A 27017-nucleotide genomic window follows, 5' to 3' on the forward strand; every position below is an offset into this window, starting at 1 on the left:
CCAGTGTGGATCTGTCTAAGGAGCAGTGCTCCAGTATGGATCTGTCTAAGGAGCAGTCCTCCAGTATGGTTCGGCCTAAGGAGCAGTGCTCCAGTATGGATCTGCCGAAGGAGCAGTGCTCCAGTGTGGATCTGTCTAAGGAGCAGTGCCCCAGTATGGATCTGTCTAAAGAGCAGTGCTCCAGTGTGGATCTGTCTAAGGAGCAGTGCTCCAGTGTGGATCTGTCTAAGGAGCAGTGCTCCAGTATGGATCTGTCTAAGGAGCAGTGCTCCAGTATGGATCTGCCTGAGGAGCAGTGCTCCAGTGTGGATCTGCGTAAGGAGCAGTGCTCCAGTGTGGATCTGCCTAAGGAGCAGTGCTCCAGTATGGATCTGTCTAAGGAGCAGCGCTCCAGTATGGATCTGTCTAAGGAGCAGTGCTCCAGTATGGATCAGTCTAAGGAGCAGTGCTCCAATATGGATCTGCCTAAGGAGCAGTGCTCCAATATGGATCTGTCTAAGGAGCAGTGCTCCAGTATGGATCTGTCGAAGGAGCAGTGCTCCAGTATGGATCTGTCTAAGGAGCAGTGCTCCAGTGTGGATCTGTCTAAGGAGCAGTGCTCCAGTATGGATCTGTGTAAGGAGCAGTGCTCCAGTGAGGATCTGTTTAAGGAGCAGTGCTCCAGTGTGGATCTGTCTAAGGAGCAGTGCTCCAGTGTGGATCTGTCTAAGGAGCAGTGCTCCAGTGTGGATCTGTCTAAGGAGCAGTGCTCCAGTATGGATCTGTCTAAGGAGCAGTGCTCCAGTGTGGATCTGTCTAAGGAGCAGTGCTCCAGTATGGATCTGTCTAAGGAGCAGTGCTCCAGTATGGATCTGTCTAAGTAGCAGTGCTCCAGTATGGATCTGTCTAAGGAGCAGTGCTCCTGTGTGGATCTGTCTAAGGAGCAGTGCTCCAGTATGGATCTGTCTAAGGAGCAGTGCTCCAGTGTGGATCTGTCTAAGGAGCAGTGCTCCAGTATGGATCTGTCTAAGGAGCAGTGCTCCAGTATGGATCTGTCTAAGGAGACGTGCTCCAGTGTGGATCTGTCTAAGGAGCAGTGCTCCAGTGTGGATCTGTCTAAGGAGCAGTGCTCCAGTATGGATCTGTCTAAGGAGCAGTGCTCCAGTATGGGTCTGTCTAAGGAGCAGTGCTCCAGTATGGATCTGTCTAAGTAGCAGTGCTCCAGTGTGGATCTGTCTAAGGAGACGTGCTCCAGTGTGGATCTGTCTAGGGAGCAGTGCTCCAGTATGGATCTGTCTAAGGAGCAGTGCTCCAGTATGGATCTGTCTAAGGAGCAGTGCTCCAGTGTGGATCTGTCTAAGGAGCAGTGCTCCAGTATGGATCTGTCTAAGGAGCAGTGCTCCAGTATGGATCTGTCGAAGGAGCAGTGCTCCAGTATGGATCTGTCTAAGGAGCAGTGCTCCAGTATGGATCTGTCGAAGGAGCAGTGCTCCAGTATGGATCTGTCTAAGGAGCAGTGCTCCAGTATTGATCTGTCTAAGGAGCAGTGCTCCAGTATGGATCTGTCTAAGGAGCAGTGCTCCAGTATGGATCTGTCGAAGGAGCAGTGCTCCAGTATGGATCTGTCTAAGGAGCAGTGCTCCAGTGTGGATCTGTCTAAGGAGCAGTGCTCCAGTATTGATCTGTCTCAGGAGCAGTGCTCCAGTATGGATCTGTCTAAGGAGCAGTGCTCCAGTATGGATCTGTCTAAGGAGCAGTGCTCCAGCATGGATCTGCCTAAGGAGCAGTGCTCCAGTGTGGATCTGCCTAAGGAGCAGTGCTCCAGTGTGGATCTGTCTAAGGAGCAGTGCTCCAGTGTGGATCTGCGTAAGGAGCAGTGCTCCAGTGTGGATCTGCTAAGGAGCAGTGCTCCAGTATGGATCTGTCTAAGGAGCAGTGCTCCAGTGTGGATCTGCGTAAGGAGCAGTGCTCCAGTATGGATCTGCCGAAGGAGCAGTGCTCCAGTGTGGATCTGCCTGAGGAGCTGTGCTCCAGTGTGGATCTGCCTGAGGAGCAGTGCTCCAGTGTGGATCTGCCTGAGGAGCAGTGCTCCAGTATGGATCTGCCGAAGGAGCAGTGCTCCAGTGTGGATCTGCCTAAGGAGCAGTGCTCCAGTGTGGATCTGCCTGAGGAGCTGTGCTCCAGTGTGGATCTGCCTAAGGAGCAGTGCTCCAGTGTGGATCTGCGTAAGGAGCAGTGCTCCAGTATGGATCTGCGTAAGGAGCAGTGCTCCAGTGTGGATCTGCCTGAGGAGCTGTGCTCCAGTGTGGATCTGCCTAAGGAGCAGTGCTCCAGTGTGGATCTGCGTAAGGAGCAGTGCTCCAGTATGGATCTGCGTAAGGAGCAGTGCTCCAGTGTGGATCTGCCTAAGGAGCAGTGCTCCAGTGTGGATCTGCCTGAGGAGCAGTGCTCCAGTATGGATCTGCCGAAGGAGCAGTGCTCCAGTATGGATCTGTCTAAGGAGCAGTGCTCCAGTATGGATCTGTCTAAGGAGCAGTGCTCCAGTGTGGATCTGCCTGAGGAGCAGTGCTCCAGTATGGATCTGTCTAAGGAGCAGTGCTCCAGTATGGATCTGTCTAAGGAGCAGTGCTCCAGTATGGATCTGTCTAAGGAGCAGTGCTCCAGTATGGATCTGTCTAAGGAGAGGTGCTCCAGTATGGATCTGCCTATGGAGCAGTGCTCCAGTATGGATCTGTCTAAGGAGCAGTGCTCCAGTATGGTGTGTCTAAGGAGAGGTGCTCCAGTATGGATCTGCCTATGGAGCAGTGCTCCAGTATGGATCTGTCTAAGGAGCAGTGCTCCAGTATGGATCTGTCTAAGGAGAGGTGCTCCAGTGTGGATCTCTCTAGGGAGCAGTGCTCCAGTATGGATCTGTCTAAGGAGCAGTGCTCCAGTGTGGATCTGCATAAGGAGCAGTGCTCCAGTATGGATCTGTCTAAGGAGCAGTGCTCCAGTATGGATCTGTTTAAGGAGCAGTGCTCCAGTGTGGATCTGTCTAAGGAGCAGTGCTCCAGTGTGGATCTGTCTGAGGAGCAGTGCTCCAGTGTGGATCTGTGTAAGGAGCAGTGCTCCAGTGTGGATCTGCCTAAGGAGCAGTGCTCCAGTGTGGATCTGCGTAAGGAGCAGTGCTCCAGTGTGGATCTGCCTAAGGAGCAGTGCTCCAGTATGGATCTGCGTAAGGAGCAGTGCTCCAGTGTGGATCTGTCTAAGGAGCAGTGCTCCCGTATGGATCTGTCTAAGGAGCAGTGCTCCAGTGTGGATCTGTCTAAGGAGCAGTGCTCCAGTATGGATCTGTCTAAGGAGCAGTGCTCCAGTGTGGATCTGTCTAAGGAGCAGTGCTCCAGTATGGATCTGTCGAAGGAGCAGTGCTCCAGTATGGATCTGTCTAAGGAGCAGTGCTCCAGTATGGATCTGTCTAAGGAGCAGTGCTCCAGTATGGATCTGTCTAAGGAGCAGTGCTCCAGTATGGATCTGTCTAAGGAGCAGTGCTCCAGTATGGATCAGTCTAAGGAGCAGTGCTCCAGTATGGATCTGTCTAAGGAGCAGTGCTCCAGTATGGATCTGTCTAAGGAGCAGTGCTCCAGTGTGGATCTGCCTAAGGAGCAGTGCTCCAGTATGGATCAGTCAAAGGAGCAGTGCTCCAGTATGGATCTGCCTAAATGCAGTGCTCCAGTATGGATCAGTCTCAGGAGCAGTGCTCCAGTATGGATCTGTCTAAGGAGCAGCGCTCCAGTATGGATCGGCCTAAGGAGCAGTGCTCCAGTATGGATCTGTCTAAGGAGCAGTGCTCCAGTGTGGATCTGTCTAAGGAGCAGTGCTCCAGTATGGATCTGTCTAAGGAGCAGTGCTCCAGTGTGGATCTGTCTAAGGAGCAGTGCTCCAGTGTGGATCTGTCTAAGGAGCAGTGCTCCAGTATGGATCTGTCTAAGGAGCAGTGCTCCAGTGTGCATCTGTCTAAGGAGCAGTGCTGCAGTATGGATCTGTCTAAGGAGCAGTGCTCCAGTATGGATCTGTCTAAGGAGCAGTGCTCCAGTATGGATCTGTCTGAGGAGCAGTGCTCCAGTGTGGATCTGTCTAAGGAGCAGTGCTCCAGTATGGATCTGTCTAAGGAGCAATGCTCCAGTATGGATCTGTCTAAGGAGACGTGCTCCAGTGTGGATCTGTCTAAGGAGCAGTGCTCCAGTGTGGATCTGTCTAAGGAGCAGTGCTCCAGTGTGGATCTGTCTAAGGAGCAGTGCTCCAGTTTGGATCTGTCTAAGGAGCAGTGCTCCAGTATGGATCTGTCTAAGGAGCAGTGCTCCAGTGTGGATCTGTCTAAGGAGCAGTGCTCCAGTTTGGATCTGTCTAAGGAGCAGTGCTCCAGTGTGGATCTGCCGAAGGAGCAGTGCTCCAGTGTGGATCTGTCTAAGGAGCAGTGCTCCAGTATGGATCTGTCTAAGGAGCAGTGCTCCAGTGTGGATCTGTCTAAGGAGCAGTGCTCCAGTGTGGATCTGTCCAAGGAGCAGTGCTCCAGTATGGATCTGTCTAAGGAGCAGTGCTCCAGTATGGATCTGCGTAAGGAGCAGTGCTCCAGTGTGGATCTGTCTAAGGAGCAGTGCTCCAGTGTGGATCTGTCTAAGGAGCAGTGCTCCAGTATGGATCTGCGTAAGGAGCAGTGCTCCAGTGTGGATCTGTCTAAGGAGCAGTGCTCCAGTGTGGATCTGTCTAAGGAACAGTGCTCCAGTATGGATCTGTCTAAGGAGCAGTGCTCCAGTATGGATCTGCCAAAGGAGCAGTGCTCCAGTGTGGATCTGTCTAAGGAGCAGTGCCCCAGTATGGATCTGTCTGAGGAGCAGCGCTCCAGTATGGATCGGCCTAAGGAGCAGTGCTCCAGTGTGGATCTGTCTAAGGAGCAGTGCTCCAGTGTGGATCTGTCGAAGGAGCAGTGCTCCAATATGGATCTGCCTAAGGAGCAGTGCTCCAGTATGGATCTACCTAAGGAGCAGTGCTCCAGTATGGATCTGTTTAAGGAGCAGTGCTCCAGTGTGGATCTGTCTAAGGAGCAGTGCTGCAGTATGGATCTGTCTAAGGAGCAGTGCTCCAGTATGGATCTGTCTAAGGAGCAGTGCTCCAGTATGGATCTGTCTAAGGAGCAGTGCTCCAGTATGGATCTGTCTAGGGAGCAGTGCTCCAGTATGGATCTGTCTAAGGAGCAGTGCTCCAGTGTGGATCTGTCTAAGGAGCAGTGCTCCAGTATGGATCTGTCTAAGGAGCAGTGCTCCAGTATGGATCTGTCTAAGGAGCAGTGCTCCAGTGTGGATCTGCATAAGGAGCAGTGCTCCAGTATGGATCTGTCTAAGGAGCAGTGCTCCAGTATGGATCTGTTTAAGGAGCAGTGCTCCAGTGTGGATCTGTCTAAGGAGCAGTGCTCCAGTATCGATCTGTCTAAGGAGCAGTGCTCCAGTGTGGATCTGTCTAAGGAGCAGTGCTCCAGTATGGATCTGTCTAAGGAGCAGTGCTCCAGTATGGATCTGTCTAAGGAGCAGTGCTCCAGTGTGGATCTGCATAAGGAGCAGTGCTCCAGTATGGATCTGTCTAAGGAGCAGTGCTCCAGTATGGATCTGTTTAAGGAGCAGTGCTCCAGTGTGGATCTGTCTAAGGAGCAGTGCTCCAGTATGGATCTGTCTAAGGAGCAGTGCTCCAGTATGGATCTGCCTAAGGAGCAGTGCTCCAGTATGGATCTGCCTAAGGAGCAGTGCTCCAGTATGGGTCTGTCTAAGGAGCAGTGCTCCAGTATGGGTCTGTCTAAGGAGCAGTGCTCCAGTGTGGATCTGTCTAAGGAGCAGTGCTCCAGTATGGATCTGTCTAAGGAGCAGTGCTCCAGTGTGGATCTGTCTAAGGAGCAGTGCTCCAGTGTGGATCTGTCTAAGGAGCAGTGCTCCAGTATGGATCTGTCTAAGGAGCAGTGCTCCAGTATGGATCTGTCTAAGGAGCAGTGCTCCAGTGTGGATCTGCATAAGGAGCAGTGCTCCAGTATGGATCTGTCTAAGGAGCAGTGCTCCAGTATGGATCTGTTTAAGGAGCAGTGCTCCAGTGTGGATCTGTCTAAGGAGCAGTGCTCCAGTATGGATCTGTCTAAGGAGCAGTGCTCCAGTATGGATCTGCCTAAGGAGCAGTGCTCCAGTATGGATCTGCCTAAGGAGCAGTGCTCCAGTATGGGTCTGTCTAAGGAGCAGTGCTCCAGTATGGGTCTGTCTAAGGAGCAGTGCTCCAGTGTGGATCTGTCTAAGGAGCAGTGCTCCAGTATGGATCTGTCTAAGGTACAGTGCTCCAGTATGGATCTGTCTAAGGAGCAGTGCTCCAGTGTGGATCTGTCTAAGGAGCAGTGCTCCAGTGTGGATCTGTCAAAGGAGCAGTGCTCCAGTATGGATCTGCCTAAGGAGCAGTGCTCCAGTGTGGATCTGCGTAAGGAGCAGTGCTCCAGTGTGGATCTGCCTAAGGAGCAGTGCTCCAGTATGGATCTGTCTAAGGAGCAGTGCTCCAGTATGGATCTGCGTAAGGAGCAGTGCTCCAGTATGGATCTGCGTAAGGAGCAGTGCTCCAGTGTGGATCTGTCTAAGGAGCAGTGCTCCCGTATGGATCTGTCTAAGGAGCAGTGCTCCAGTATGGATCTGTCTAAGGAGCAGTGCTCCAGTATGGATCTGTCTAAGGAGCAGTGCTCCAGTATGGATCTGTCTAAGGAGCAGTGCTCCAGTATGGATCTGCCTAAGGAGCAGTGCTCCAGTGCGGATCTGCCTAAATGCAGTGCTCCAGTATGGATCTGTCTAAGGAGCAGCGCTCCAGTGTGGATCTGTCTAAGGAGCAGTGCTCCAGTGTGGATCTGTCTAAGGAGCAGTGCTCCAGTATGGATCTGCCAAAGGAGCAGTGCTCCAGTATGGATCTGTCTAAGGAGCAGCGCTCCAGTGTGGATCTGTCTAAGGAGCAGTGCTCCAGTGTGGATCTGTCTAAGGAGCAGTGCTCCAGTGTGGCTCTGTCTAAGGAGCAGTGCTCCTGTGTGGATCTTTCTAAGGAGCAGTGCTCCAGTATGGATCTGTCTAAGGAGCAGTGCTCCAGTATGGATCTGTCTAAGGAGCAGTGCTCCAGTGTGGATCTGTCTAAGGAGCAGTGCTCCAGTGTGGATCTGTCGAAGGAGCAGTGCTCCAATATGGATCTGTCTAAGGAGCAGTGCTCCAGTATGGATCTGTCTAAGGAGCATTGCTCCAGTGTGGTTCTGTCTAAGGAGCAGTGCTCCAGTATGGATCTGTCTAAGGAGCAGTGCTCCAGTATGGATCTGTCTAAGGAGCAGTGCTCCAGTGTGGATCTGTTTAAGGAGCAGTGCCCCAGTATGGAGCTGTCTAAGGAGCAGTGCTCCAGTATGGATCTGTCTAAGGAGCAGTGCTCCAGTAAGAATCTGTCTAAGGAGCAGTGCTCCAGTGTGGATCTGTCTAAGGAGCAGTGCTCCAGTATGGATCTGTTTAAGGAGCAGTGCTCCAGTGTGGATCTGTCTAAGGAGCAGTGCTCCAGTATGGATCTGTCTAAGGAGCAGTGCTCCAGTATGGATCTGTTTAAGGAGCAGTGCTCCAGTGTGGATCTGTCTAAGGAGCAGTGCTCCAGTATGGATCTGTATAAGGAGCAGTGCTCCAGTATGGATCTGTCTAAGGAGCAGTGCTCCAGTGTGGATCTGTCTAAGGAGCAGTGCTCCAGTATGGATCTGCCTAAGGAGCAGTGCTCCAGTATGGATCTGTCTAAGGAGCAGTGCTCCAGTATGGATCTGTCTAAGGAGCAGTGCTCCAGTATGGATCTGTCTAAGGAGCAGTGCTCCAGTGTGGATCTGTCTAAGGAGCAGTGCTCCAGTATGGATCTGTCTAAGGAGCAGTGCTCCAGTATGGATCTGTTTAAGGAGCAGTGCTCCAGTGTGGATCTGTCTAAGGAGCAGTGCTCCAGTATGGATCTGTCTAAGGAGCAGTGCTCCAGTATGGATCTGTCTAAGGAGCAGTGCTCCAGTGTGGATCTGTCTATGGAGCAGTGCTCCAGTATGGATCTGCCTAAGGAGCAGTGCTCCAGTATGGATCTGTCTAAGGAGCAGTGCTCCAGTGTGGATCTGTCTGAGGAGCAGTGCTCCAGTATGGATCTGTCTAAGGAGCAGTGCTCCAGTATGGATCTGTCTAAGGAGACGTGCTCCAGTGTGGATCTGTCTAAGGAGCAGTGCTCCAGTGTGGATCTGTCTAAGGAGCAGTGCTCCAGTATGGATCTGTCTAAGGAGCACTGCTCCAGTGTGGATCTGTCTAAGGAGCAGTGCTCCAGTATGGATCTGTCTAAGGAGCAGTGCTCCAGTATGGATCTGTCTAAGGAGCAGTGCTCCAATATGGGTCTGTCTAAGGAGCAGTGCTCCAGTGTGGATCTGTCTAAGGAGCAGTGCTCCAGTGTGGATCTGTCTAAGGAGCAGTGCTCCAGTGTGGATCTGTCTAAGGAGCAGTGTTCCAGTATGGATCTGTCTAAGGAGCAGTGCTCCAGTGTGGATCTGTCTAAGGAGCAGTGCTCCAGTATGGATCTGTCTAAGGAGCAGTGCTCCAGTATGGATCTGTCTAAGGAGCAGTGCTCCAGTATGGATCTGCCTAAGGAGCAGTGCTCCAGTGCGGATCTGCCTAAATGCAGTGCTCCAGTATGGATCTGTCTAAGGAGCAGCGCTCCAGTGTGGATCTGTCTAAGGAGCAGTGCTCCAGTGTGGATCTGTCTAAGGAGCAGTGCTCCAGTATGGATCTGCCAAAGGAGCAGTGCTCCAGTGTGGATCTGTCTAAGGAGCAGTGCTCCAGTGTGGATCTGTCTAAGGAGCAGTGCTCCAGTGTGGATCTGTCTAAGGAGCAGTGCTCCAGTATGGATCAGTCTAAGGAGCAGTGCTCCAGTATGGATCTGTCTCAGGAGCAGCGCTCCAGTATGGATCGGCCTAAGGAGCAGTGCTCCAGTGTGGATCTGTCTAAGGAGCACTGCTCCAGTATGGATCTGTCTAAGGAGCAGTGCTCCAGTGTGGATCTGTCTAAGGAGCAGTGCTCCAATATGGATCTGCCTAAGGAGCAGTGCTCCAGTATGGATCTGTTTAAGGAGCAGTGCTCCAGTATGGATGTGTTTAAGGAGCAGTGCTCCAATATGGATCTGTCTAAGGAGCAGTGCTCCAGTATGGATCTGTCTAAGGAGCAGTGCTCCAGTGTGGATCTGTCTAAGGAGCAGTGCTCCAGTATGGATCTACCTAAGGAGCAGCGCTCCAGTATGGATCTGTTTAAGGAGCAGTGCTCCAGTATAGACCTGTTTAAGGAGCAGTGCTCCAGTGTGGATCTGTCTAAGGAGCAGTGCTCCAGTATGGATCTGTCTAAGGAGCAGTGCTCCAGTGTGGATCTGTCTAAGGAGCAGTGCTCCAGTGTGGCTCTGTCTAAGGAGCAGTGCTCCTGTATGGATCTTTCTAAGGAGCAGTGCTCCAGTATGGATCTGTCTAAGGAGCAGTGCTCCAGTATGGATCTGTCTAAGGAGCAGTGCTCCAGTGTGGATCTGTCTAAGGAGCAGTGCTCCAGTGTGGATCTGTCGAAGGAGCAGTGCTCCAATATGGATCTGTCTAAGGAGCAGTGCTCCAGTATGGATCTGTCTAAGGAGCATTGCTCCAGTGTGGTTCTGTCTAAGGAGCAGTGCTCCAGTATGGATCTGTCTAAGGAGCAGTGCTCCAGTGTGGATCTGTCTAAGGAGCAGTGCTCCAGTATGGATCTGTCTAAGGAGCAGTGCTCCAGTGTGGATCTGTTTAAGGAGCAGTGCCCCAGTATGGAGCTGTCTAAGGAGCAGTGCTCCAGTATGGATCTGTCTAAGGAGCAGTGCTCCAGTATGGATCTGTCTAAGGAGCAGTGCTCCAGTGTGGATCTGTCTAAGGAGCAGTGCTCCAGTATGGATCTGTTTAAGGAGCAGTGCTCCAGTGTGGATCTGTCTAAGGAGCAGTGCTCCAGTATGGATCTGTCTAAGGAGCAGTGCTCCAGTATGGATCTGTTTAAGGAGCAGTGCTCCAGTGTGGATCTGTCTAAGGAGCAGTGCTCCAGTATGGATCTGTATAAGGAGCAGTGCTCCAGTATGGATCTGTCTAAGGAGCAGTGCTCCAGTGTGGATCTGTCTAAGGAGCAGTGCTCCAGTATGGATCTGCCTAAGGAGCAGTGCTCCAGTATGGATCTGTCTAAGGAGCAGTGCTCCAGTATGGATCTGTCTAAGGAGCAGTGCTCCAGTGTGGATCTGTCTAAGGAGCAGTGCTCCAGTATGGATCTGTCTAAGGAGCAGTGCTCCAGTATGGATCTGTTTAAGGAGCAGTGCTCCAGTGTGGATCTGTCTAAGGAGCAGTGCTCCAGTATGGATCTGTCTAAGGAGCAGTGCTCCAGTATGGATCTGTCTAAGGAGCAGTGCTCCAGTGTGGATCTGTCTAAGGAGCAGTGCTCCAGTATGGATCTGCCTAAGGAGCAGTGCTCCAGTATGGATCTGTCTGAGGAGCAGTGCTCCAGTGTGGATCTGTCTGAGGAGCAGTGCTCCAGTATGGATCTGTCTAAGGAGCAGTGCTCCAGTATGGATCTGTCTAAGGAGACGTGCTCCAGTGTGGATCTGTCTAAGGAGCAGTGCTCCAGTGTGGATCTGTCTAAGGAGCAGTGCTCCAGTATGGATCTGTCTAAGGAGCACTGCTCCAGTGTGGATCTGTCTAAGGAGCAGTGCTCCAGTATGGATCTGTCTAAGGAGCAGTGCTCCAGTATGGATCTGTCTAAGGAGCAGTGCTCCAATATGGGTCTGTCTAAGGAGCAGTGCTCCAGTGTGGATCTGTCTAAGGAGCAGTGCTCCAGTGTGGATCTGTCTAAGGAGCAGTGCTCCAGTGTGGATCTGTCTAAGGAGCAGTGTTCCAGTATGGATCTGTCTAAGGAGCAGTGCTCCAGTGTGGATCTGTCTAAGGAGCAGTGCTCCAGTATCGATCTGTCTAAGGAGCAGTGCTCCAGTGTGGATCTGTCTAAGGAGCAGTGCTCCAGTATGGATCTGTCTGAGGAGCAGTGCTCCAGTATGGATCTGTCTAAGGAGCAGTGCTCCAGTATGGATCTGTCTAGGGAGCAGTGCTCCAGTATGGATCTGTCTAAGGAGCAGTGCTCCAGTATGGGTCTGTCTAAGGAGCAGTGCTCCAGTGTGGATCTGTCTAAGGAGCAGTGCTCCAGTATGGATCTGTCTAAGGAGCAGTGCTCCAGTGTGGATCTGTCTAAGGAGCAGTGCTCCAGTATGGATCTGTCTAAGGAGCAGTGCTCCAGTATGGATCTGTCTAAGGAGCAGTGCTCCAGTGTGGATCTGTCTAAGGAGCAGTGCTCCAGTATGGATCTGTCTAAGGAGCAGTGCTCCAGTGTGGAAGCATAGAAACATAGACAAATAGGAGCAGGAGTAGGCCATTCGGCCCTTCGAGCCTGCTCCACCATTCAATATGATCATGGCTGATCCTCTATCTCAATACAATATTACCGCTCTCTCCCCATACCCCTTGATGCCTTTTGTGTCTAGAAATCTATCTGTCTCCTTCTTAAATATATTCAGTGACTTGGCCTCCACAGCATTCTGTGGTAGAGAATTCCACAGGTTCACCAACCTCTGAGTGAAGAAATTTCTGCTCATCTCAGTCCTAAATATCCTACCCCGTATCCTGAGACTGTGACCCCTTGTTCTCGACCCCCCAGCCAGGGGAAACAGCCTCCCTGCATCCAGTCTCTCTAGCCCTGTCAGAATTTTATACGTTTCAATGAGATCCCCTCTCGTTCTAAACTCTAGTGAATACAGGCCTAGTCTCTCCTCATACAACAGTCCTGCCATCTTAGGAATTAGGCTGGTGAACCTTCACTGCATACCCTCTATGGAAAGTATATAGTTTCTTTGGTAAGGAGATCAAAACTGCACACAGTACTCCATATATATATATTGGTGCCATAATTCTCTGGCGGTTAGAGTTAATCATGGGATGTCACATCAGCCACCTATAATACGCCTCCCTTGATACTCAGTACTGTTGAAGTCAATGGAACCGAAATCCGGGTGGGGAACACAAGAGACGGCCAATTCAATACCACCCATTTTGCAATGTCGCCAAAAAAGAATTCCTTCCCCTTAGTGCACAAGTGTGTGTGAGTGAGTGGAGGGAGGTGGGAGAGGCTATATGCAGCAATAGCACTGCCGGTTTGCATTAAGTTGAGCGGGACATATATCAGTGCATGTGCCTCTACACACCTGTATATGAATCATGTTACTGGACTAATTCTGTTCTTTTTGGATAAGTACATTCTTTTTCATTAAAAATTATAAAAGAACTCGTTATGTTGTATTACTAAGTTAGTTAGTGGAAATTACTCTACTTTCATGACAGGCTTACACAGTAACACAATGTAACTACAATCTGCTATTCAATATCGTAGACCATCTGAGTTGTTGACAGAAGTCCCATCAACATAAGAACATAAGAATTGGAGCAGGAGTCGGCCATTTGGCCCTTCGAGCCTGTTCCGCCATTCAATGAGATCATGGCTGATCTTCTACCTCAAATCCACTTTCCTGCACTATCCCCACATCTCTTGATTCCCTTAATATTCAAAATCTATCGATCTCTGTCTTGAATATACTCAACGACTGAGCCTCCACAACCCTCTGGGGTAGAGAATTCCAGAGATTCACCACCCTCTGAGTGAAGAAATTTCTCCTCATCTCAGTCCTAAATGGCCGACCCCTTATTCTGAGACTGTGACCCCTGGTTCTAGACTCCCGAGCCTAGGAAAACATCCTTCCTGCATCTACCCTATCAAGTCCTGCAGGAATTTTGTATGTTTCAATGTGATCAACTCTAATTCTTCTAAATTCTAGAGAATATAGGCCTAGCCTACTCAATCTCCCCTCATAGGACAATCCCCCCATCCCAGGAACCAGTCTGGTGAACCTTCATTGCACTCCCTCTATGGCAAGTATATCCTTCCTTAGGGAAGGAGACCAAAACTGTACACAATACTCCAGGTGTGGTCTCACCAGGGCCCGATATAATTGCAGTAAGATGCCTTTACTCTTATACTCAAAGGCCTAGAAATTCAGTGGCGCCCCGTTTAGGGTGCCAAGCTCGCCTGGGCGCCGGAATTACTGCTGCGAACAGAGCCGCTTGCGCCTTCCCGATATTAAGTTTCAGCACCCCAAACAGAAGCAGGGCGCTTCTCGAGGCGCCCCGCGTCCCTCTTGGGGCACTGCAACTGAATATCGCAGCGCAACGTGCCACAGCGCCACACGCTGCGGCACGGTGTGCTGCAGTACTGCAGGCCTTCCTCCCCTTCTTAAAGGGGAGGGGCCTGCACCAGCGCGATCGGAGATCACGAGTGCCGGCAAAAGAGCCCGGCACTGAGGAGAAGTGCCGGGCTCTTGGGACACAGCTGGCACTGCCGGTGGGGGGGCTCAGGAGGCCAGGGACGGCGGCGCGAGGAGGTGCTGTCAGGCGGCCAGCAAATGAAATGGCCGCCCCGCACCTCCCTTTTAATTAGTGCCACTACCGCCGCAGGTAGGCCCCCCTGACCCGGTCGCAAATTGCGACTGGCTTTACAGCGGGGGGCGCGACCATATATCGCGATCAGGGCGGTAGTGGGGCGTTGCGCACACTGATGATGTCATCAGTGGCGGTGCAGCACTACAGGCTAACGCCACCATTAGCGCCCCGCTAAATTTCGCGGGAGGCATGGCCAGTGGCGCTAAACCCACTAAGTGCACTCTTTGGGCGCTAACTGGTGGCGCAGCCCACTGAATTTCTAGGCCAAAGTCTCTTGTAATAAAGGCCAACATACCATTTGCTTTCCTAATTGCTTGCTCTACCTGCATGTTAACTTTCAGTGATTCTTGTACAAGGACACCCAGATCCCTCTGAACACCAACATTTCCCAATCTCTCACCATTTAAAAAATACTCTGCTTTTCTATTTTTCCTACCAAAGTGGATAACTTCACATTTCTCCACATTATATTCCATTTGCCATGTTCTTGCCAACTCACTTAGCCTGTCTATATCCCCTTTAAGTCATCATTAAAAACTTTCCAAAGGCAAATAACCAAACTGGTTGGTCAAATAATCTTTATGAAAACAAATAAAATGCTGGCATCGAATTTTCCTGCTGCAGTTTAATCCAACTTGTGATCAGCAATGCTTGAAAAGCATCCAAGTGGTTTGTTGTTCTGGGCAAATTTCAAACTTAGTATGGAATGTTTTTTGTTTAATGCTGGTGAGAAGTAGTCCCAGCAGGTGCTCTCTAAGTTCTCTAAGCTCTCTGCAAAGCTCAAGTAAGAGTAAAATTCACATCGGTTGGCTGTGTGCTTTAAGTTCCTCAGAGTCCACATCACGGAAGACCTCTCCTGGTCCCTCAATACCTCCTCTCTGGTGAAGAAGGCTCAGCAGCGCCTATATTTCCTAAGGAGGCTGAAGGGATGTAACCTGTCACCCCTGATCCTCTCTAACTTTTACCGCTGCACAATAGAGAGCATCCTGACGAACTGTATCACAGTATGGTACGGCAGCTGTAGCTCCTATGACCGGAAAGCCCTGCAGCGGGTAGTCAAAACTGCCCAACGCATTACCGGCACCCGGCTACCGACCATAGAGCACATATACCAGAAACGCTGTTTACGGAGGTCACGGACCATCATCAAAGACCCTACCCACCCCAGCCACAGTCTGTTCGCCCTCCTGCCATCTGGGAGATGTTACAGATGCATTCGCACCCGAACGATCAGATTTAGGAACAGCTTCTTTCCCAGGGCTGTCATCCTACTGAACTCCACAAATAAACTCGAAAGCCTGCACATCTGCCAATGCACTTTATTATGGTTATGTTTATGTTAATGTATTACAAGCCAAATGAATGTTGAATGTTTAAATGTCTTAATCTAAATGTACACTCTCGGGAGCCGCAAGCCTACATTTCGTTGTACTGCACTTGTGCACTAACAATGACAATAAAGCTGATTATGATTATGATTAATCTCACACCGATAGCTGCCGAGGACCGAAGCTCTGGAATTATCTCCCTAAACCTCTCCGTCTCTCTACCACTCTCCCCTCCTTTAAGACTCTCCTGAAAACCTTCCCCTTTGACCAAGCTTATGGTGACCTGTCCTAATATCTCCTTAAGTGGCTCGGTATCAAATTCTGTCTGATAATCTCTCCTGTGACATGCCTTGGGACGATTTACTATGTTAAAGGCGCTATATAAATGTGTGTTGTTGCAGTTATTGTAGCTGCAGGATAACATGGAATATCAAGGGCAACTAGGGCTAGGCAATAAATGCTGGCCTTGCCAGCGATGCCCACATCCCATGAACGAATAAAAAAAATAACAATCATTTTAAGTGATGGATGAGCTTCCCTGTCCCCAATATTTTTTTTGTAAAGCAATGATTCAATGAGTCCGAATCAAAATCTATTTGTAATAAATCCACATTTTAATTGCGCTAATTCAACATTTCATTCTATTTTCTCTTGCCATCGCCTTGTTATTTGGAGTCTGTGCAATCTGAGTTCTTCCCGTTAGTAATAAAGAAAAGAAAGTCTTGCATTTATATAGCACTTTTCATGACCACTGGACACCTCAAAGCGCTTTACAGCCAATGAAGCACTTTTTGAAGTGTAGTCTCTGTTGTAATGTAGGAAACGCGGCAGCCAATTTGCACACAGCAAGTTCCCACACACAGCAATGTGATAATTGTTGTGTCTGTGTATAATAAGACACAGACTGCAGGAGAACGGTACAAACAGGTGTTTACTCAACGTGGCACACACGGGAACTGATCTGTACAGATTACTACTCAGTGCTATATAGAGGTGTGGTCACTGCCGGTACTGCAGTATACATGAGCTGTAAAAGATAGTTCCCCCCTTAAAGGTATAGACATTACAATTCCTCCCCTTTTAGATTAACAGTACCATAACACTCATTTAACAATTAAATATCAAACTAATTACAATTAACACTTTTAACATGCAACATTAGCTGAAAATAGTCTATTTATATATTGAGTCTTTGGGGAGGCTTCCTGATCCTTTCTGGATAGCGCCTTTCGCGAGTGTCTTGTGCAATGTATGTATCTTTAAGAGAGGAACTATCTTTTACAGCCCCTGTATACTGCAGTACCAGTAGTGACCACACCTGTATATAACACCGTGTAGTAATTTGTACCGTAGTTCCAGCATACCCTCTGTTCAGTAAACACCTGTTATTACCGTTCTCCTGCAGTCCGTGTGTTATTTATACGTGGACACTACAGTGGCGACGAGCAGGTTCGAACTCACCTGCAGTACTGCATCACCTCACGGGGATCCATCCCTGAAAAGAAGCTTCTTGGAGGTCAAAGCAAGAGCAATGGGCGTCGACCGCAGGCAACCGCCCAGTGATCCATCGGAGTTCAGAGAATCGCAGGGGAGGCTGTGGAGAGCTGGGCTTGGTTCTCCAGTCAAGGTGTTCCAGCAAATCGGGTTGGTAGCAGGTAGTGCGCTGACCCTTCCCGGACTGCGGCGGGCTAGAGCTCGATCAAGCGGCTCTGCAAGGGGGCCAAGCAACGTCGTTGGGAAGAAAAAGAGAGAGAGAGGGTGGAGTGCACAGGGCGCGGCCGGTGCTCAAGAGCCGGGCAGCGTTAAAGAAAATAAAAAAGGGGGAACGAAAAGAGACGCGCAGTGGACAGCATCGAAGGAGAATAAAACTAAGAAAATTAATTAACGAAAGAGAGATGCGCAGAAAGCCGCGGGGTGCCGCCATTATTATTTAGAACGCTAGGAGCAGCATTGGCAGCAGCGAGGGAAGAAGGAAAAGCGCAGGAGGTGCCATTTTAATCCACTGGGACAGAAGGAAAAGCGCGGGAGGAGCCATTTTAAACCACCCAAGATGCCGAAGAGTGGCAGCATCACTGCTTTCGACAATGAAATAGAAGACTGGACCACGTATGTGGAAAGAATTGAAGTGTACTGCAAGGCAAATGAGGTGGCCGATGAAAAGAAGGCGTCAGTATTATTGAATTTGATGGGCGCGAGAACGTACGGCCTATTGCGGAATTTAATTACCCCAGCTAAACCAGTGGGGAAAAGCTTTGAAGAGATTGTCAATATCTTGCAGGAACATCTAAACCCTACACCGCTGCTGATAGCAGAAAGATTCAAGTTCCATAAAAGAAACCAGCACAAAGACGAAAGTAATGCTGACTATCTTACGGAACTACGCAAGTTATCGAAACACTGCCAGTTCGGAGCAGGACTGGCAGATACCTTAAGGGATAAGTTTGTCTGCGGGCTCCAGAGTGAAGGAACCCAGAAACGACCACTTTCGGAAAAGGACCTTACGCTAGAAAAGGCTGTCAGCATTGCAGTATCCTATGAAGCAGCAGCACGGGGAGCTGCGGAAATACAACAGAAACCGCAAGAATATAGCACCAATGAAATGGCATATGGAGCAGAAAAGTGCTATCGCTGCGGCAGAACAACCCATGACCAGAAGGATTGCTGGTTTAAGGACAAAGTATGCAGGCAATGTGGAAAAGTGGGACACATAGCATGAGTCTGCAGGTCGGGAAAGAAAACGAACACGAAAAGAACTACTAAGGAAAAGTACAAGAAAGTACAAAAGATGACGGACAGTAGTTCAGAAGATCAGAAGACTGATAATGACTCCGGGAGCAGGAGACTAAGTTGTCTAAAGTTACACAACGTGATCACAAAGGAGGATCACCGAACCATTTGGGTCACCCTCATGATAGCAGGGTCCCAAGTAAAGATGGAATTGGACACAGGATCAGCCCAACAGTCATGAATCGATGAGACTACGAGCGGCTATTCGCACACATACCCTTGAAGGACACGTCCATTGTCTTGAAGACATATACGGGGCAAAAAGTCTACCCCAGAGGAAAAATAAGTGTGCCCGTTAAATAGAACAGCAAGGAAACACAGAAACTCTATCTATATATATTACAAGATGGAGGACCACCATTATTGGGATGTGAATGGATCCAAAAAATACAATTGGATTGGCATTCCATTCAGGCGCTAACTGTGGCTGACAAAAAGGATGACGACGTCACACCTGGACGACTGTCAAAAATTCTAACTGACGCAAAAGAGGTGTTCCAGCAAGGACTTGGGACTCTAAAAGGCACAACGGCAACGATAAAAATTGAAGATAATGCAAACCCAAAATTTTTTAAGGCCAGACCGGTACCGTATGCGATCCGCCCAGCCGTCAAAGCAGAGCTGGAGAGTCTGGAGTGTTCGGGTGTGCTGTCCAAGGTGGACTGGAGCGAGTGGGCCACACCCATCGTTCCTGTAATGAAGAAATCATTGAGCAGCACGCCTGGGGAGCCGAAGAAGGTTCGCATCTGTGGGGACTTTAAGGTGACTGTGAAACCAATCCTTCACACAATACAAAATCCATTTCCGCGGATAGAAGATATTTTCGCCTCACTATCTGGAGGGAAACGCTTTACGAAGATTGATCTGGCCCAAGCGTATCTACAAATGGAGGTAGAAGAAGCATCTAGAAATTACCTCACGATAAACTCACAAAGGTCTTTACCAGTACAACCGACTGGTATTCGGGGTAGCATCAGCTCCGGCTATTTGGCAGAGGGCAATGGAACAAGTCCTGCAAGGGATCCCGGGGACCCAGTGTTATTTGGACGACATCCTGGTTACGGGCGAAAATGACAGTGAACACCTTGCCAACCTGGAGCAGGTGCTCACTAGATTACAAGAATATGGGCTACGAGCCAACCGCCCCAAATGCGAGTTTTTCAGGAAACAAATCTCGTATTGTGGCCACGTGATTGATGAAGAGGTGTTACATAAGTCCCCAGACAAGATTGAGGCAGTAGTCAAGGCTCCAGCACCGGAAAATGTGTCGCAACTGAGGTCGTTCCTCGGGTTGGTGAACTACCACCATAAGTTCGTGCCAAATTTGTCTACAATTCTGCACCCACTGAACTCCCTGCTGCAAACTGGAGTAGCATGGAAATGGAGTGATGAGTGTAAGCGTGCCTTTCAGAAATGTAAATGCCTAAACACTTCAAAAGATGTATTGGCCCACTACAATCCAACACTACCGATTCGGTTGGCATGTGATGCGTCTCCCTACGGCATTGGAGCGGTGCTGTCGCACAAATTCCTTGACGCTTCAGAGAGGCCAATAGCCTTTGCGTCACGCTCGTTAACCTCAGCCGAGCGTAACTACGCCCAGATTGACAGGGAGGCCCTCAGCCTGGTGTGGGGGGTGAAGAATTTCAATCACTATCTGCACGGGCAGGAATTCACCTTACTGACTGATCACCAGCCTCTTGTCTCCATTTCTAACCCAAAGAAGGGCGTTCCGGTGATGACGGCGCAACGACTGCAAAGATGGTCCCTTTTTCTAGGGGCACATCAATACGAAATAGGGTACAAGGGCACGAAACAGCATGGAAACGCTGATGGGCTGTCACACCTGCCGCTGCCTATGGTGGAGGAAGCACCTGCAGTGGACCCTGTTGAGATATTCCATTCGACCATAGTCAAATGTCTACCTGTTACAAACTCAAGTATAGAGAAGGAAACCCGAAATGACCCAACACTTTTTCTGGTCTTTGATTTGACGGTGAAGGGTTGGCCAGCACATGGCGACTCACTGTTGCCAGCATTCTCGCCAAGGAGAGAACAGCTGTCAGTGTGCCGGGGGACCTTGATGTGTGGATCCCGAGTGGTAATTCCACCCAAGTTGAGAGATGGAGTGCTCAATGAGCTTCATGAGGGTCATCTGGGAGGGGTAAAAATGAAGAGCCTAGCCAGGGCGTTTGTGTGGTGGTCGGGAATCGATAAAGAAACTGAGGAAATGACCAAGAGCTGCACAGGATGCCAGAAAGTCCAAAACGCTCCACCATAGGCCCCGCTACACCCATGGGAGTGGCCCTCATCTCCATGGCAACGGGAACACATTGATTTTGCTGGTCCATTTATGGACTCAATGTTTTTAATCGCCGTGGATGCACATTCAAAATGGCCAGAGGTCATCAAAATGTCCTCCACCACCACGGAGAAAACTATTGCAGTCCTATGAACCATCTTTGCCAGGAATGGCTTGCCAGAACAGATTTGCTCTGACAATGGACCACAGTTTGTGTCCGAGGATTTCCGGAGGTTTTTGAGAAATAATGGGGTAAAGCATTACACATCCGCCTCATATCATCCAGCCACAAATGGATTGGCTGAGAGGTTTGTTCAAACCTTTAAAAAAGCAATAAAGGCGATGTATAATGACAACATACCACTGCAACTCAAGGTGGATAATTTCTTGTTTGCTTACCGGAATGCGACACATGCAGTCACCAACCAAGCTCCAGCCATGATGTTCTTTAACCGAAGGTTAAGATGTCGCCTGGTTTGCTCAAACCAAACATAAGACGAGATGTTGAGAATAAGCAATTCCAGCACATCAATGAGAAGCCAACCAGGAGCTTCAAGATAGGGGAACCAGTCTTGGCCCGTGACTACCGAACAGAAAAATGGCAGCCAGGAACGATATGCACACGGCAGGGACCACTAATGTACACAGTGGACGTTGGAGAGAGCATCATGAGACACCATGCTGACCAGATTCTAGAGTCACAGGAACAAGTCAAACCCATGCCACGATCATACGCACCTGGTGATGAACCCAAAGTACAGATTGCGTCTACCTCAGCATCAGTGGTATTGGAAGCTGACGAACCAACCAATGACAATGAGCCAGAATCGACTCCGCCGCAAGAACAGGATACTCGAGAAAGGCGCTATCCAGACAGGATCAGGAAGCCTCCTCAAAGACTGAATTTATAAATGATTACATTCAGCTGATGTATATAGTACAAAGAAAATTGTAATTGTAATTAGTTATTATTTAATTGTTAAATGAATGTTATGTACTGTTTGTCTAAAAGGGGAGGAATTGTAATGTATGTACCTTTAAGAGAGGAACTATCTTTTACAGCCCCTTTATACTGCAGTACCAGTAGTGACCACACCTGTATATAACACCGTGTAGTAATTTGTACAGTAGTTCCAGCAAACCCTCTGTTCAGTAAACACCTGTTATTACCGTTCTCCTGCAGTCCGTGTGTTATTTATATGCGGACACTACATCTTGCTCTAGGTGCGGAGGCGATTCTGGCCCCCTGTCGTCGGTTGGTTCATCAGCTTCCGATGCTACTGTTGCTGGGGTAGATCCGACCTGTACGTCGGATTCATCACCAGGTACGTATGGGCGAGGCATGGGGTTGACTTGTTCCTGTGACTCTAGGATCTGGTCAGCATGGCGTCTCACGATGCTCTCCCCAACGTCCACTGTGTACATTAGTGGGCCCTGCCGTGTGCATATCGTTCCTGGTTGCCATTTTTCTGTTCGGTAGTCGCGTGATAGCCCATCAGCATTTCCATGCTGTTTCGTGCCTTATATTCAATCTCATAGTGGTGCGCCCCTAGAAAAAATGACCATCTTTGTAGTCGTTGTGCAGTCATCACCAGAACACCCTTCTTCAGATTAAAAATGGAGACAAGAGGCTGGTGATCAGTCAGCAAGGTGAATTTCTGCCCGTGCAGATAGTGATTGAACTTTTTCACTCCCCACACTAGGCTGAGGGCCTCCCTGTCAATCTGGGCGTAGTTACGCTCGGCTGAGGTTAGTGATCGTGACGCAAAGGCAATCGGCCTCTCTGAGCCGTCCGAGAATTTGAGCGACAGCACCGCTCCAATGCCGTAGGGTGACGCATCACATGCCAACCGAATTGGTAATGCCGGGTTGTAATGGGCCAATACCTCTTTTGATGTGATTAGTGTTTTGCTCTTCTGGAAAGCTCGTCTGCATTCATCACTCCACTTCCATGGCACCCCAGTTTGCAGTAGGGTGTTCAGTGGGTGTAGTATTGTGGACAAATTTGGCAAGAACTTATGGTAGTAGTTTACCAGCCCGAGGAACGACCTCAGTTGTGACACATTTTCCAGTGCTGGAGCCTTGACTACTGCCTCAATCTTCTCTGGTGACTTATGTAACCCCTCTTTATCAATAACGTGGCCACAATACGAGATCTGTTTTCTAAAAAACTCGCATTTGGGGCGGTTAGCTCGGAGCCCATATTCCTGCAATCTAGTGAGCACCTGCTCCAGGTTGGCAAGGTGATCACTGTCATTTTCGCCCGTGACCAGGATGTCGTCCAAATAACACTGGGTCCCTGGGATCCCTTGCAGGACTTGTTCCATCGCCCTCTGCCAAATAGCCGGAGCTGATGCTACCCCGAATACCAGCCGGTTGTATTGGTAGAGACCTTTATGGGTGTTGATTGTGAGGTATTTCTTTGATGCTTCTTCTACCTCCATTTGCAGATACGCCTGGGCCAGATCAATCTTAGTGAAGCGTTTCCCTCCAGATAGCGAGGCGAAAATATCTTCAATCTGCGGAAGTGGATATTGTACGGTATGAAGGACCGGGTTCACTGTTACCTTAAAATCCCCACAGATGCGAACCTTCCTTGGTTCCCCAGGCGTGCTGCTCAACGACGTTTTCATCACAGGGACGATGGGTGTAGTCCACTCACTCCAGTCTACCTTGGACAGTACACCTGAATGTTCCAGGCTCTCCAGCTCTGCTTCGATGGCTGGGCAGATCGCATAAGGTACTGGTCTGGCCTTAAAAAATTTTGGGCTTGCGTTTTCTTCAATTTTAATCGTCGCTGTCATGCCTTTTAGTGTTCCGAGTCCTTGCTGGAACACTTCTTTCGCGTCAGTTAGGATCTTTGACAGTCGCCCAGGTGTGACGTCGTCATCCTTTTTGTCAGCCACAGTCAGTGCCTGTATGGAATGCCAATCCAGTTGTATTTTCCGGATCCATTCACATCCCAGTAATGGTGGTCCTCCATCTTGCAATACATACAGGTCTAGTTTTGGTGTTTCCTTACCGTTATATATAACGGTCACCCTTATTTTTCCTTTGGGGTAGACTTTTTGCCCCATGTACATCTTCAAAATAATTTTTGTGTCTCTCAAGGGTATGTGTGAGAATAGCGGCTCGTAGTCCCATCGGTTTATGACTGTTAGGGCTGATCCTGTGTCCAATTCCATTTTTACCTGGACTCCTGCTATCTTGAGAATGACCCAAATGGTTCGGTGATCCTCCGTTGTGATCACATTATGTAGTTTCAGACAACTCAGTTCCCTGCTTTCGGAGTCGTTATCACTCGTTTGAACTATTCTCCATCATCTTATGTACCTTCTTGTACTTTTCTTTGGTAGGTTTCTTATTGCTGGTTTTCTTTCCCAACCTGCAGACTCGTGCTATGTGTCCTACTTTTCCACACTGTTTGCACACTTTGTCTTTGAACCAGCAATCATTCTGGTCGTATGTTGTTCTACTGCAGCGATAGCACTTCTCTGTTCTGCATGACATTTCGTTTGTGCCATATTCTTGCGGTCTCTGTTGTATCTCTGCAGCGCCCCGTGCTGCTGCTTCATATGATAACACAATGCTGAAAGCCTTTTCCAGCGTAAGGTCCTTTTCAGATAAAAGCCGTTTCTGGGTTCCTTCACTTTGAAGCCCACACACAAACTTGTCCCTTAAGGTATCTGCCAGTCCCGCTCCAAACTGGCAGTGTTTTGATAGTTTGCGCAGCTCTGTTAAATAATCAGCATTGCTTTCATCCTTATGCTGGTTCCGTTTGTGAAACTTGAATCTTTCTGCTATCAGCAGCGGTGTGGGGTTTAAATGTTCCTGTAGTATCGTTACTATGTCTTCAAAACTCTTTCCATTGGCTTCGTTGGGGTTACTAGATTTCGTAATAAACCATACGTCTTTGCACCCATTAAATTTAACAATGCCGACGCTTTCTTGTCATCTGACACCTCATTTGCCTTGCAGTACACCTCTATTCGTTCGACATATGTAGTCCAATCTTCGACTTCATTGTCAAACGCGGTGATACTGCCACTCTTCGGCATTTTGGGTGTGGTTTAAAATGGCGTCTCCCCATGGCTTAAAATGGTGTCTCCCACTCTTTCCTTCCTCCCCCGCTGCTGCCAACGCCGCTCCCAGCGGTTCTCGTGGCAATGGCGGCGCCCTGTAGGTTTCACGCGCTTCTCCTGCGCTGCTGCCAACGCCGCTCTCGGCGGTCCTCGTGGCAATGGCGGTGCTTCACGGGCCTCTGCGCGTCTCTCTCTCCCTCTCTTCGACGCTGCTCGGCCCCTGAACACCGGCTGCGCCCTATGCGCTCTGCCCTCTCTCTCCCCCGTCGATGCTGCTCGGCCCTTTGCTGTGCCGCTCGGTCGGGCTCTAGCCCGCCGCAGTCTGGGAAGGGTCTACGCATTACCTGTTGCCAGCCCGTTTCGCTGGACCACCTCGACTGGAAAGCCAAGTCTGGCTCTCGACAGCCTCCCCCGCAATTCTCGAGTCTCTGCTGGATGACTGGGTGGTTGACCGTGGTCGACGCCCGAGTCTCTGGCCTTGACCTCCAATCCACTGATCTCCAGGAACGAATCCCCAGGAGGTTGCAGGTAGGTTTGAACTTGCCTTGTCGCCAATGTTGTGTCTGTATATAATAAGACACAGACTGCAGGAGAACGGTACAACAGGTGTTTACTCAACGTGGCTCACACGGGAACTGATCTGTATAGATTACTACTCAGTGCTATATACAGGTGTGGTCACTGCCAGTACTGCAGTATATATGAGCTGTAAAAGATAGTTCCCCCTTAAAGGTATATACATTACAATAATGACCAGATAATCTGTTTTTGTTATGCTGATTGAGGGATAAATATTGGCCAGAAAACTGGGGATAACTCCCCTACTCTTCTTCAAAATAGTGCCGTGGGATCTTTTACATCCAACTGAGAGGGCAGAGGGGACCTCGGTTTAACATCTCATCTGAAAGATGGCACCTCCAACAGTGCAGCATTCCCTCAGTTCTGCACTGGAGTGTCAGCCTAGATTGTAGTTCTCAAGTCCCTGGAGTGGGACTTGAACCCACAACCTTCTGACTCAGAGTCGAGGGTGCTACCAACTAAGCCACAGCTGAAACATATCCTAAATATATTAATATCTTCAATATTACCGTAAGATTATCTGTGCACACTATTTCTACAGAAATCCCAAATCAATGTAAAATATCATGTTTGAGAACAGAGAGAACCTCCTTGTCGTAATAATGAACTTAGACATTAGATCACATCCAAAAACGGTGTGCAGGGGATGGGGCGGGCACGTCCTGTCCGGCATATTCGATGCTTATGCGTTCGTTTATTTCCCGATAAACAGTCTGGGTAAGGTCAAATTTCCACGCCATGGAGACTCTGCAAAAGCGACCAGAGGGAGGGTGCTCCCTCATCTTAATTATACACAGCAAATGGCAGGCATCCTCACTGCCAAGTCCAAATGCTCCCCGTATATTAGTCGCATGACCAATTCCAAAATTCAGGAGCAGGTTATAAACTTTTCAACTGTTTGTTATGGTTAAAGGTAAGCAATGGCCACAATGCTTACAAATAATATATTTCAACACTTTTTACATGCTCGTTTACAGATGGCATCAAATCAAAATAAACTTGGCATCATAAAATCAAGTGCACCGACTGGAATTTTGTTTCAGATCTGGGTTGTATGATTCCACCAGGTTTCCATGTTCTTCTGAAGGCCTTGACTCAAGGCAGGTGCAGTCCTACTAGTTGCTCCCATATCTTGCCCAACTTACACTCGGTAACTTCAGCGGGAGGCTATCCTGCTCTCAGCTGAAGCACACACACACACACACACACACACACACACATACATAAGCAGGAGTCAATGGATGCCCATGCGAGAAAACAATAGTCCCTAATCTTCAGAAAGAGTCATTTAGACTGACTGCCGTGCTTCTATTCTCTTACAGCTGAGATCAACTAAATCATCGAAAGATTTTGTTTCATTTACAGCCAATGACGTACTTCTGAAGTGCAGTCACTGTTGTAATGTGTAAAACCGGGCAGAGAGTTTTCACACAGCAAGATCCCACAAACAGCAATGAGATAAATGACCGATAAATGATTTTTTAAAGTGATGTTGTTTGAGCGATAAATACTGACTCAGGACACCGGAGAGAACTCCCCTCCTCTTCTTCTAAACAGTGGCCATTGGCATCTTTTATATCCAACTGAGAGGGCAGATGGGGTTCTCAGTTGAACGTCTCACCTGCGACTTTACCGATATACTCGGTGGAACAAGCGGCCATCCTTTATTTATTCGGGAAGGCATACATTGGAAATTGTCCCTGTAGAGAAATTAATTTAGCCCGCTTAAAAAGGTTGTGTAAGGGAGTGACGCAATCCGTATAAATGTTATTTTCTGTTCTGTGCCACTAGAAGTAGCTGTAAAGCCTTCACATTATACAGCATACTTACGATGTTGATTGTTCAGCAGCAGGGATAACCACAGACAACCAGAGGAGAAACATCAACGTTCCCATTGTTGAACGAAGGACCCGCTCTCTGCGGGTAGGGGAGCGAGGTAAATGATCGTTCCCTGTCTACCGGACTGTGCTGCCCAACAATTTTCCGCAACTTTTTGTAGATACATTCGCCCACCAATATTGATTTAAAGTTACTTATTGACGTTGCTGGATATTTCAGCGGAAGTATGTGAGCAAAGTCAATTGCACATGATTTTTCCCCCAATCCTTCTATCTCCTGAATGCGCAGTTTCTCCGGGATTGCCGCGGCTCTTGCGCCAAAGTTTCAGCAGGAAGAATAAGGAGGCCACCTACTGCTTGGACAATAAGAGTCCAAATGGTGTTCGGAAGCAAAGGGATCTAGGGATACAGATAGACAAATCACTAATAGTAGCGACACAGGTTAATAAAATCATCAACAAAGCAAACAAAACAGTGGGATTCATTTCTAGAATGTTAGGATTGAAAAGCAGG

At 49.0% G+C, this 27017-nt stretch overlaps 1 protein-coding gene across 1 annotated transcript in view; it reads right to left on the reverse strand.

Annotated features, from left to right (window-relative positions):
- LOC147095707 (complement C4-like) overlaps positions 1-26631 on the reverse strand; it is a 450539-nt gene extending 423908 nt beyond the window's left edge. The window contains exon 1 of the mRNA XM_085974756.1: positions 26497-26631. Within this exon, the coding sequence (XP_085830882.1) occupies positions 26497-26561 (65 nt within the window). The 5' untranslated portion in view covers positions 26562-26631. The remainder of the gene's footprint in view (positions 1-26496) is intronic.
- Between the last annotated feature and the right edge of the window lie 386 nt (positions 26632-27017).

The sequence above is a fragment of the Somniosus microcephalus genome, unplaced genomic scaffold (genome assembly GCF_052327205.1).
Source record: "Somniosus microcephalus isolate GS21.2 unplaced genomic scaffold, FLI_Smic_1.0 unresolved_chr1, whole genome shotgun sequence".
In the NCBI taxonomy this organism is placed as follows: domain Eukaryota; kingdom Metazoa; phylum Chordata; class Chondrichthyes; order Squaliformes; family Somniosidae; genus Somniosus; species Somniosus microcephalus.